General features: G+C 42.8%; 3 protein-coding genes across 3 annotated transcripts in view; 2 read left to right on the top strand and 1 right to left on the bottom strand.

Annotated features, from left to right (window-relative positions):
• The first annotated feature begins 1,424 nt into the window (after window positions 1-1,424).
• LOC110526668 (microfibrillar-associated protein 1) lies at window positions 1,425-5,737 on the top strand. Its single transcript, XM_021607807.3, has 8 exons — window positions 1,425-1,685; window positions 2,041-2,257; window positions 2,555-2,699; window positions 2,893-3,086; window positions 3,448-3,717; window positions 4,276-4,435; window positions 4,773-4,862; window positions 5,238-5,737. The coding sequence occupies exons 1-8, from the start codon at window positions 1,604-1,606 to the stop codon at window positions 5,415-5,417; spliced, it is 1,338 nt and encodes a 445-aa protein (XP_021463482.2). The 5' UTR covers window positions 1,425-1,603; the 3' UTR covers window positions 5,418-5,737.
• Window positions 5,738-5,741: 4 nt separating this feature from the next.
• LOC110526669 (huntingtin-interacting protein K) lies at window positions 5,742-7,241 on the bottom strand. The gene is made up of 4 exons (XM_021607808.3): window positions 6,899-7,241; window positions 6,453-6,508; window positions 6,312-6,363; window positions 5,742-6,061 (listed from the first exon to the last, which is right to left on the bottom strand). The coding sequence occupies exons 1-4, from the start codon at window positions 7,058-7,060 to the stop codon at window positions 5,966-5,968; spliced, it is 366 nt and encodes a 121-aa protein (XP_021463483.1). The 5' UTR covers window positions 7,061-7,241; the 3' UTR covers window positions 5,742-5,965.
• Window positions 7,242-8,650: 1,409 nt separating this feature from the next.
• Window positions 8,651-12,766, top strand: part of LOC110506162 (serine incorporator 4-like) — a 48,948-nt gene continuing 44,832 nt past the window's right edge. The window contains exon 1 of the mRNA XM_090239087.1: window positions 8,651-8,966. Coding sequence (XP_090095213.1) covers window positions 8,940-8,966 — 27 coding nt within the window. The 5' untranslated portion in view covers window positions 8,651-8,939. The remainder of the gene's footprint in view (window positions 8,967-12,766) is intronic.

Genomic DNA, 12,766 nt, shown 5'->3' with positions numbered 1-12,766 from the left:
CAACACTCTAACCACTAGGCCACCTGCCACCCTGATAAGGTGGGACAAACTTGTGTACTGGACAAGGTTGAAAGGACATCCTGTGGTCACGACAACTGGGGAATGCTGGGAGCAAGGATTGGGTAAGTAGAGGGCATACAGGTGGACAATCGGGCAGAAGGTGGTAGAATATGGACTGGGGGCTAGCAATTGCATCGGGTAACGTTCCTCCGTGGCTTTTTCCGAAACCAAGAGTAGATGTGGACATAATTAAGGGCAGGAGAGAATGAGGTGAGGATGTGAGACGGTGTGTGGAAAGATACAGTGCATTGCGAAAGTATTCGGCCCCCTTGAACTTTGCGACCTTTTGCCACATTTCAGGCTTCAAACATAAAGATATAAAACTGTATTTTTTTGTGAAGAATCAACAAGTGGGACACAATCATGAAGTGGAACGACATTTATTGGATATTTCAAACTTTTTTAACAAATCAAACGGTCGCAAAGTTCAAGGGGGCCGAATACTTTCGCAATGCACTGTATATAGATAATCGGTTTTATTTGCTTTTAAGGATATATACAGATGGTTAAAATGATCCAGTCAGTGGTAGGGTGGGGGCAGTGGTGTATATCCCAGATTTCAATGTTAGAGTATGTTAGCGGTTAACTGATTATGTGTCAGTGTATGCGGCCGAGTTGATGGCCATGATTATAGGTTTAAGATCGGTGGAGGAGGTGAAACCACTCCGTGGTGATCTGCTCTGACTTGCCTGCAGTTTGAGTAGTGTGAAGATGGGCAGGTCAGATAGGGGAGGCTTGTTTGTGGCGATGATGGTGCTGTTATTGAATTGGAGAGGATGGGAATGGTGGTAAGCTTTTGCTGGGTTCCTACCCATGTGGGTGTGGAGGGGTAATGAGAAGGCAGATGTGGTGGCTAATAGTGCTGTGAGGAGAGAGGGGGTAGATATTCAGGTCCCGCTGGGCTGCAGGGAAGTCAAGTCCTTGATCTGGGCAAAATGGCTTGATCTTTGGCAAAGGGAGTGTGATGCTAGTAGTAAGGGGAGGCAATTACAGCATGCACCGGTCAGGAAAGGAAGATGTGGGGAGTATGGGATGTAGGACAGAGGAAGTTGTGTGGAGTAGACTACAGTTGGAGTTTTAATGCCACGTTGTGGATGATAGAGAGACAAGAAACAGGTATGTGTGATGAGTGTTTAGTGGAGGAAACGGTGGTGCAGGTGTTGATATTTTGTGGACTGTATGACGTAGATAGGGAGAGATTGTGTGAAAGGGTTAGAGGCTGGCTGGGTTGCTGTAGTGGACGGAGGAAAGTGGTGTCTAGGGCTCTATTTCACTTTCTTAGAGGAACATGAATAATGAATATAATTTAATATAATATAGGTAGGCCGTGACTGGCCTCACACTCCAGTAATGTAGGTGGCAGTGTATGCTCCTTAAAAGGATGCGATCCGGTCCGCCAACCCAATCCCAACGAAGAAGAATGATTTCCGGTAATGTTAGAGTATTTCCTGTGGTGGTCGAGAAAATAAACGACGGGTTTGTTTTGCTACCTAGAAGTCGATTTAATTTTTGTTAATATATTGATATTGTTGATCGGGCAATCATGTCTGGACGGGACGCCCTCAACATGAAGCAACCGCCGATCCAGTCCACGGCTGGTGCTGTGCCGATTCGAAATGAGAAAGGTGAGTTTCCCTGTAGCTAACGTTAGCTAAGGCAAGCTATCCTGGACTAGGTGGTAGCCGATTTCATGGTAGCAATAGATAGCTATCTAGCCATCCAAGTATACAACTTTGTAGTTAATATCACGATATAATTGCATGCTGCATTTTCTTAATTGTACGGACAAACTTTTTGTCTGCGTCTACAGTAGATATAAAAAATCACAATTCATGCCCTTACTCATGTTTCAATCCATCACAAAACCAAAACGACAGTATATACAACTTAACCTCACTAAATGTAACAGAGTAAGTAGAGCCATCTATGATAATGGACCGTTCATGGTAACCAAGTGTGGTCGCCTACTTTCGTCCCCAGGTGAGATTTCGATGGAGAAGGTGAAGGTGAAGCGCTATGTGTCGGGTAAACGTCCCGACTATGCTCCCATGGACTCCTCTGACGAGGAGGATGAGGACTTCCAGTTCATAAAAAAGGCTAAGGATGCCGAGCCTGAGATGGAAATGGAGGAAGAGGTGGTGTCTGACCCCCGTCTCAAGCGTCTGCTAAACCGCGTCTCTGAGGATGCGGAGGAGAGGTGAAGATAATTCTCATTGATCCATCTTGTAAACCAGTGGGATCCTGTGTTGGTTGTGATGACTCCCAGTCCCATCTTCATTGAGCTGAACTGTATTTGTCAGTAGACACCCATAGTTGGGTGAGGGGTTGTTAAAACCTTTCTGCACATATTGTGGGTTATCAGGAATTTGAATACTATGAATGACTGACTGATTTTTATTGGGCTTTGATCTCTAAACCATTTAGGCCTAACTATTAGCCCTATTGGATGTTGAGTGCTGTGATGATTGTAAATGTTTCTTTCTCTCTCTCTCAGGTTGGCAAGACACAGACAGATCGCAGAGCCGGAGGTGGTTGCAGAGAGCAGTGAAGACTCCGACGAGGGAACCTGGCACCCGGAGAGAGCACCCGAAGAGAGCAGTGACGAAGAGGAGGAGGAAGAGGAAGAAGTGGACGATGAGGTGAGTGGCACAAGGATCTTCTTGGAAAGCTGGATCAGGCACCCCTTTTATTCATTAAGATTTTAAAGACAAAACAGATCTTAGAACAGCACTCCTACTCTGAGATGTTTTGTGAATACGGTCCCAGGTGTGTGATATGGAATGGTATACAAGATACCCTTTACGTAACACGTTGACTTTGTTTTGTGTGTAGGAAATCGAGAGGCGGCGAGCGATGATGCGCCAGCGAGCGCAGGAGCGGAAGAACGAGGACATGCCGGAGATCATGGAGGTGGAGGAAGAAGGGAATTCGGGAGCGGAGAAGGAGGAGTCGGAGTCAGAGTACGAGGAGTACACGGACAGTGAAGATGAGGCCGAGCCGCGGCTAAAACCAGTCTTCATCCGCAAGTAAGGAGTCCTGCCATCCAAGATCACTCCTGAACCATTATCATGGCTTAATATAATTTATTTCATAGAATGTAATAACTTTATTTTTCTAAGGGAAACTTTGATCGTGGGCTTGGGATTAGACAATTCAAAATGGCCAAATTGACTGATGAAAATACATTAGGCTTATACGAGAAACAATTTTAATTTAAAAGCCAGTACAAAACTGTTACCAGCTGTGCTGTTTTCTACTGCATGCATCAGTTTGTGTATACCTGCTGTCCTGTTATCATATGAACAGAGTATGTTCACAACAAATGGATTGTGTTGCAGCGTTTGTGTCCCGAGTGAGAAAATGAGATTTTGATGTGTATCTCCTCAGGAAGGACCGAGTAACAGTGGCGGAGCGCGAGGCGGATGAGCTCAAACAGCGGGAGCTGGAGGCGGAGGCCAAGAAGCAGGTGGAGGAGCGGCGGCGCTACACCCTGAAGATCGTGGAGGAGGAGGCCAAGAAGGAGTTTGAGGAGAACCGCCGCACTCTGGCTGCTCTCGACTCCCTGGACACGGACGGGGAGAATGAGGAGGAGGAGTACGAGGCGTGGAAGGTCCGGGAGCTCAAGCGCATCAAGAGGGACCGGGAGGCCCGTGAAGCGTGAGTACAGTCAGACTTAAACATGAACCATGGTGTTCACTAGGCACAAAATGAATATAGATCTGAAACGGTCAAGTACTATCTTGAAACACTCGTTTTCATCTTTGAAACATTTTGCTACAGTGTGCCCTAAAGTGCTCCACGGTGGTACATTTAATTGTGCAGCACTTTAAACCATTCAAAACCATTTACAGGCAAATGCATAAGAGAGGAACATATTAAGACAGTCTTGAATGACAATGGAAGTAGACATCAGAAATACTTCACATAGGGCGTTGATTCACTTAACCATTGAAAGCTGGTGTTGTTCCCTCTCAAAGTAAAAAAGGCTAACGTCTTTGTTTTTATATTATTTGATTATCTGTATGATTATCTGTATGATTATCTGTATGATTATCTGTATGATTATCTGTATGATTATCTGTATGATTATCTGTATGAATGATCTGTACACTTGAAGTGTTTATACCCATGTTAATAATTACTGGTCCAGAGTTAATTATGTTGACACAGGTCTTTGCTGTCCATGTAACCCACTTGCCTTGTCGGATTTTCCAGAATGGAGAAAGAGAAGTCTGAGATTGAGAGGTTCCACAGCCTCACCGAGGAGGAGCGCAGGGCTGAGCTGCGGAATAATGGCAAACAGATCACAAACAAGGCCTCTAAGGGCAAATATAAGTTCCTCCAGAAGTACTACCACAGAGGAGCCTTCTTCATGGTGAGTTGTAGACACGGGGGTTCAGAGAACTCTGTACAGTGCATTCTTATAAGAAACACACCACCAGATGTTGCTGATGATTGATTGTTAGAATTGTAGGAGAAAGTGTAAGTATAGGAGTGAACTATCCCATGTTTGTTAGCCACTACATGTGTTAGATTGTTGTATGAGTGATTCTTAAAAGCAGTGTGTGCACTGTTGTAGAATATTCAGAGATGTGATTCAGGTATATAAAATATGTATGATCCTTCATTCATATAATTGAAACTTGGTAAACGTATTTTGTCCGACTAGCTCGTCTTGTCTTTGATGTTGGCTGAATGTGATCTGTTTCCAGGACGAAGAGGAGAATGTGTTCAAGAGAGACTTCAGTGCCCCCACTCTGGAGGACCACTTCAACAAAACCATCCTCCCCAAAGTCATGCAGGTCAGCTGGACTTCTTTCAAACATCATACTTTTGTAGCACATGTATTCCCCCTGTTTATTTATTATAAATGTACACTATCGATGTAAACAGAAAATTCATACGGTTTTTGAACCCAGTGTATATTAATGTCTTTCATTTATAGTGGCTATACAGAATGTTTTGTTCTGGAGCTGCTCTTGAGACAATGTTCTCCTAAATGGACAGATATTATCCAGACATTACCTCAAAATAAGGATGTGTGTGGTTTCATAACAATAAATTATACAATTATATGAGCCATACAGCCAACAATCAATCCAAAATGTGATGTCAACAATTGGCAAATAAACATCCACAGATAGTTAATCTTTAACAACCCCCTCATTTAATTCCAGGTCAAGAACTTTGGTCGCTCCGGACGCACTAAGTACACCCACCTGGTGGATCAGGACACCACATCGTTTGACTCAGCCTGGGCTCAGGAGAGCGCTCAGAACAGCAAGTTCTTTAAGCAGAAGGCTGCAGGAGTGAGAGATGTGTTTGACCGACCAACAGTGCAAAAGAGGAAGACCTGAATCTAAGTTGAGGGGGAAGAGAGACACACTTGGGGTGTGTTCATTGGGATGAAATGTTGCAGATGGAAATTAACTACACTTCACTGAAGTATATTCTATGGCCATACATTTACCTGCAATATCTTGAATGCACCAACCCTTTGAGCAAGGCCCTGGGTTTAGGGCTATGCCCTGATGCTTCATAGAGGCATATTGATGTAATTTTGTACATTTTCAAAGTTGTGTAGCTATTTTGTTTTATCGCCATTGATCTGACATCTGTTAATTTCTTCTAACTTGGATATAAAGCGTACGTGATTAAAACATAACATTTTCATCCATTGGTTTTATTTCATTCCACATTTATTATAAATCAAAAACAGGTGCTTGCAAAAGTAATCAATTTTGAAGTATTGTTGAATATACATAGAGAAATGCAATGTTTTATTTCAGTTGACAAAATATCTGATTTGAGCTATGGAATGGAGTCAATGAATACGATCAGGCTAGGAAGCAGTCCAGTGTCCAATGCTGCTGCATAAAGCTGCTCTAGGGTTAGTTTCTCCTGGTCAGTTTGACAGGTCAATCAGAGCCTCTACCACATTGCCCATGTGTTCTCTCAGACTGCGCTCTGCCACTCCCCGGGAGATCTCCATCTCACCCATCTGTGGAAAGACAGTTGAGGCAGGACATTAGAATAATCAGAATGGGTAGTTGTTTTGATAGAACACTTCAGACGGTCCCGGTCTATGAATGTATCTCTGAAGCATAGTTTCTAATAACACCGCCTAGTAGAATATGGATGACTAGAGTTCCAGAGGACTAATTTGATTTAATGCTTTTGTGATGCAAAAGACTAACTTTAGATGAGAGTTGTGACACTTAAACAAGAAACATGTCTGGGGGGATACTTACAATGAGTTCTACATCCTCTTTCTTGATAGTGACTTTAGCCAGTTCCTTTTCCCTGAAATCATAACCCCAGACAAGTCATTAGTGTACTCATTCATTTCCAGATCAATGATTGTTGAATGAAAATCTGACAAAGTGACTCACCTATCTTGTTTAGCTTTCTGTTCTCTTGATCTCCTGTCTCCAATCACTGACATAGCCTGAAACAGGACATGCAGACATCAGATAGTCAAAGGGATCATATTGGTATGACAGCACTGACGAGTCAGTAACTAGAACTCCCAAAACAGGTTGGAAGAGTAAATTACGCAAGGCAGAAAAACATACAAGCAGCCATAGGCTAACGCTTGCTGAATAGACAGAAGCTCTACCCTGTTCTGTTCAGGGCTGACTTGGTTAAACAGCACGTGCCAACGTGAAATGACGCGTTTGTATGTTGATTACGGTAACATTTTCACAACACATGGTTTGTGCAAATATGTTTCCATTCTTCACTGTACGCCGGTTAGGCCTGTTGTTAGCATACGCTAGCTAGCCTTCATGCTAACGTGGGCACCCATCGTCGCCCCGCGTGCTTGGCCCAGCCTCACCGTTTCAAGATCGGAGCTCGATATTTCCTTCTCCTCGGCATAATCGGTGACTCTCTCCAAATCGGCAGCCCCACTATCATGTTTCCGAGGCTTTTCTGCTGGTTTTCCAGTGCAGTTCTCCTCAGCTTCCAGGTCCAAATCCACATCTCCCTCTGCCGCCATGTTTGCTCCTGTAGAGCCGGAACGAAAAGAGAGTGGGTATCCGTTTACAAAACTATCGGAAAGCAAATTAAGAAGCACCGATGTCACATGGTTTCCAGTGTGAGTGCTAACCGAGTCCTTCGGACGTTCATACCCTCATTGCAGGTTACAAAAAGGTTAAGGTTAGGGTTATGTAAGAGTTGGGGTTATAGGGTAGGGTCGTCCCAAGGATCCCAGATAGCGAATATAGAAAAAAACGCAATCCATTATCAGCAATTTGTAAGCAAAAATTTAAATATTTTACATTGATATTCAGTTTTAATTTGTATTTTGTTAACTTCATATACAATTACATTAACTAAATCTTCAGCCTAATTTATGTTATAGTAGTTATGCTCATATTACTACAAATTATGCATATTCTAGCATGCCAGGCAAATATTTAATTTACCATGCAAGATACATTTCTTGATATCCTTAAAGTGATACAGCCAGCAGTTTTGAAAGTAGTGCTCATCACCAGCCAAAACTGGTCTCTGAAAAGTGTGCAAGGTGATATGTTACATCCTGGAAAAGAAGAAATGTCATGCAATTACGGATTTGTAAGTGCTTAAAGTAACTGTCCAGTGTTTCCAGATTTCTATGATATATGACATATAATTAATTACAATACGAATGAAATAGTTTTCCTGCTCAAAAATTGTAATTAAGTATGTTAAAAATCAGCTTTTCTGTGTTGGAATGGTGTGGGCGTACCACAACAAGGTAATGGTATGGGTGTATACCGGTCATTATAGATATTCATGAGCGTAGACCACTGATTGGCCAGCTGGATGACATTATAGTCTTTATTTTACTAGGCAAGTCTGTTAAGAACAAATTCTTATTTTCAATGACAGCCTAGGAACAGTGGGATTAACTGCTTTGTTCAGGGGCAGAACAACAGATATTTTTACCCTGTCAGCTCAGGCATTCAATCTTGCAACCTTTCGGTTACTAGTCCAACACTCTAACCACTAGGCTGGCTACCTGCTGCCCCACTCTATGAGGAAATAGCAAGCATTTTTTAATTGGTCTGTTTGAGATACAAGTTTGAGATTGGATTTTTTTAAGTGTTTTTTTTTCCTCCAATTTATGCTTTGGCCACAAATACAAGTATAAAATGAGTCAAAACATTATTTGGGTATGAGTTAACAGAGCATTAACTTTCAAAAGTGAGATTTTCTCAGGACAGTTACTTTAAGATCCAGTTCAATCTCTTTAAAAAAATGTGATATCCAACTTCCAAGTGTCACTTGGCCAGATGGGCCAAATGCCAAATTATATTCTGACTGGATGGGTTGATGTATAGACTGCATGAGGTTGGATTAAAGGGTACTCCGCACACCTAGGCCTATTTCTGTCTTGCATAAGAGGTTTACAGTACTTTAATACTCGGAGTCCCAACAACCTGGCCAACCTCCTACGTTTCTCTCTTGATCCCCCCACAATAGTTTTCCCGCCTCATGTACACTACACTACACTTACCAATCAATCCAATTTATTTTAATCGGCTTAATCCTAAAAAGTAGAGAAACCTTCCTTGATCACATCTGAAGCCAAAATCTCTTTGACTGGCTCTCCCTCTCAAGGTGTTTGCCTTGTACATCATCCATGCCTGTCTGTTGGGGGAGATGTGTGGGATGATCGATGGGGCCCAGAGAAATGGTGGTGCTGGGGCTTATTAATGAAAAACAGGAGGGTGATATGCATATACTAAACTTGAGTGTTTCCGGGCTTGTTAACTCTGTACTGCTGTCCCAGTACCCCTTTCATCCTGATTTATGATTGACCGTTGAGAGCCAGTGGACCTGGAGCTTCGTCGCCCCCCTCAGTGCCTGCTGCACCAGTCTGGGAAGTAATGTTGTGTCGCTGTCTCTGTACTCAGGTGAGAAACTGATGAACTCAGAACGAAACATTCAGGGAGTGAGCTTGGGCTTTTGCAAGTGGTGGGACTGGTGTTGGGGTCAATTCCATTTCAATTCAGTCAATGTAGTTTAAGTTTATTTCCTGAATTTATTTCATTTAAATGGAATTGAATCTAACTGGTGGGACTGCCTTCAAAATGGATGAGATTAGACTATCTACCTTTAATTCAATAACAAATAATACTTTATGAATTCTATCAAATTCTATAGTTTTTATGGATCGCATTCCCAGCCTGAGAAACAGTGAATGCTGTTTCAGACATTACCATCCTGGTAAACACAATGGAATGAATAGAATGTCTTATTGTGTCACCCCCCCCGCCCCCCCTTCCCTTCCCCTGCCTGGTGGAATTTGTCCCACTGACTGCCTTCCTTCTCACCCAATTCAGCTCCTGGCCATGTTCAGTAGTTCATCAACACCACACTATGATCCACTTCTTGATCTGTAATAGTTACTGTTGACCTAGACATATACAGTTACAGTACACTATAGGCAGGCAGGCAGGCCACTGTGATCATATTGTTATGAATCTTTAGAGTGAAATGGCCCATTTTACTGTTATACAATTCATGTCACATAGGCCTATACTGTATATTATTTTTGATATAAAGTCTCATTGAATTCATTAAGATATTAGTTTGAACTTTGCACTCATGGGTTGCTGAGCCACATAGAAAAGGCAGTCAAATACTGTTTATAATCTCCTAACCTGCAAAGCAGAAATATTATGTTTCATCTTTTCAAAAATGTTTGGGATTGTGGTGTAGATTATGTGTAGGAAGTTTGTCATAATCTGCAGTTTCTGTGTAATCCAGAAAGCGTAAACTGGAAAATGGACTGTTATGTACACTCAATCAGTTATGTCACTGTTGATGAATGGATAAATTGTGTTGGCATGGGAATCCTCTGACTGACATGTGAGGCTTGCCTCTCTCTGGGTCATCGTCTTAGTTCTGTGTCTCTTCACTCTCAATGAACAGTAAGACTACAATGTTTATACATTCTTACACTTCAAACATATCTCTAAATAACTGGGCTCTAAAGAATCATAAGATTTTACATTTTTTACACACAAAAAAAACTACAGTCAACTGTGTTTTTTGGAAAACATGTGTTTGGACTCGATCCAACCGTTCTTCCAAAAGGCCTATTGAAACCATAGATCGAATGCTTCCACTCAAGCGTCGTTTGGCTTCTTTAATTTGCTTTTGTCTGCTCGCTTTGGCAGTGTCTCCTCTCCCACGAGGCAAAAGCAATTATCTGTCAGTGAAAGGGCCCCCAGGAATGCTGTGTAGTACCGAGGGCGACGATGGTGGGCCGCCCTGACCGACTCTCGAGAGTAAAACCCGGGTCTTATTCACCCTCTTATGCACCAAACGGAAAAAAAACGAATTGAAACAGGGAGCGACAACTGTTTTTTCCGTTGTATATTTAAAAAAAAAACGTTTTGCTACAGTATGCGCTAATGAATACAAGCCTGTTTATCTGAAGGGACTAATTGGTTCATGGAAGTTCACGGTGGAGTAATTTAGCCAACAGCAGATTAAAGATCTTCAAACCAGATTAAAGTTCTTAGTGATTCTACTCTGCTGCGATTACATCAGTTAATGTTGATTCTTGGAGAATAGTATTTGTTCATTGTCACTGTAAGGAATTAATTGGTAGTCACTATTGTGTTTTTTAGGGCAATGATTGTGAGTGTTGATGGTTTTGTGATCTCAGACAGGAGCTATGATTGCGTGACAACCAGCTGGGATGAAGGAAAACAAATAGTACCACTGTCACATTTGAAGAAGAAAAACAGTCCTCACCGTGTCACATGTAGCATATTGATCAACATATTTCCATTTGTAGCTTAGAACAGATAGTAAATATTGACACAATGTGAACTTTCCACTTTGTCTGAAAAGAGTTTTGTCATTGATCATCAACAAAGCTTTACAGTGCATGCAGGGAGAATCAGTGTATCAGAGAGTGTGCAGTTAGATAACATAGGCCATTCTTAAAGCAATCCCTAGACCCTAGACTAGGGTTGCAAAATTCCATTAACTTCTGGTTGGAAGATTCCACATATAAGTGTATATACCCCATCAAAGTATTCAGACCCCTTGACATATTCTATATTTTGTTACGTTATATCCTTATTCTAAAATTAATTTAATTTTTTTTGTAAGAAATCTATACACAATACCCCATAATGACAAAGTGAAAACAGGTTTTTTGGAAATGTTTGCAAAATTGTATATATATAAAAACCTGAAATACCTTATTTACATAAGTATTCAGACCCTTTGCCATGAGACTCAAAATTGAGCTCAGGTGCATCCTGTTTCCACTGATCATCCTTGAGATGTTTCTACAACTTGATTGGAGTCTTCCCGTGGTAAATCCAATTGATTGGACTTGATTTGGAAAGGCATACACCTGTCTATATAAAGAGAACCAAGCCATGAGGTCAAAGGAATTGTCTGTAGCGCTCCGAGACAGGATGGTGTCGAGGCACAGATCTGGGGAAGGGTACCAAAAAAATTCTGCAGCACTAAAGGTTCCCAAGGACACAGTGGCCTCCGTCATTCGTAAATGGTGGAAGTTTGGAACCACCAAGACTCTTCTTAGTGCTGGCCACCCATCCAAACTGAGCAATCGGGGGGAAGGCCTTGGTCAGTGAGGTGACCAAGAACCCGATGGTCACTCTGACAAAGCTCTAGAGTTCCTCTGTGGAGATGGGAGAACCTCCCAGAAGGACAACCATCTCTGCAGCACTCCACCAATCAGGCCTTCATGGTAGAGTGGCCAGACGGAAGCCACTCCTCAGTAAAAGGCACATGACAGCCCGCTTGGAGTTTGCCAAAAGGCACCTAAAGACTCCCAGACCACGAGAAACAAGATTCTCTGGTCTGAAGAACCCAAGATCGAACTCTTTGGCCTGAATGCCAAGCGTCACGTCTGGAGGAAACCTGGCACCATCCCTAAGGTGAAACATGGTCAAATCAAATCAAAGTTTATTTGTCACGTGCGCCGAATTCCTTGATGTGAACACCAAGGAACTTGAAGCTCTCAATCTGCTCCACTACAGCCGCATCGATGCTCAGTCCTCCTTTTCCTGTAGTCCACAATCATATCCTTAGTCCTGGTTACGTTGAGGGATAGGTTGTTATTCTGGCACCACCCGGCCAGGTCTCTGACCTCCTCCCTATAGGCTGTCTCATCATTGTCGTTGATCAGGCCTACCACTGTTGTGTTGTCTGCAAACTTAATGATGGTGTTGGAGTTGTGCCTGGCCATGTAGTCGTGGGTGAACAGGTAGTACAGGAGGGGACTGAGCACGTACCCCTGAGGGGCTCCAGTGTTGAGGATAAGCGTGGCAGATGTGTTGCTACCTACCCTCACCACCTGGGGGCGGCCCGTCAAGAAGTCCAGGATTCAGTTGCAGAGGGAGGTGTTTAGTCCTAGGATCCTTAGCTTAGTGATGAGCTTTGAGGGCACTACGGTGTTGAACGCTGAGCTGTAGTCAATGAATAGCATTCTCACATAGGTGTTCCTTTTATCCTGGTGGGAAAGGGCAGTGTGGAGTGCAATAGAGATTGCATCATCTGTGGATCTGTTTGGGCGGTATGCAAATTGGAGTGGGTCTAGGGTTTCTGGGATAATGGTGTTGATGTGCACATCAACAACAGTCACCCACGCAGCATCGTTACCCATCGCTCCACAAAAGCCGCGGCCCTTGCAGAGCAAGGGGAACTACTACTTCAAGGTCTC

The sequence above is a fragment of the Oncorhynchus mykiss genome, chromosome 6 (genome assembly GCF_057628025.1).
Source record: "Oncorhynchus mykiss isolate SJ-2025 chromosome 6, ASM5762802v1, whole genome shotgun sequence".
Lineage (NCBI taxonomy): Eukaryota > Metazoa > Chordata > Actinopteri > Salmoniformes > Salmonidae > Oncorhynchus > Oncorhynchus mykiss.
This window is presented reverse-complemented; position numbering and strand designations above follow the sequence as displayed.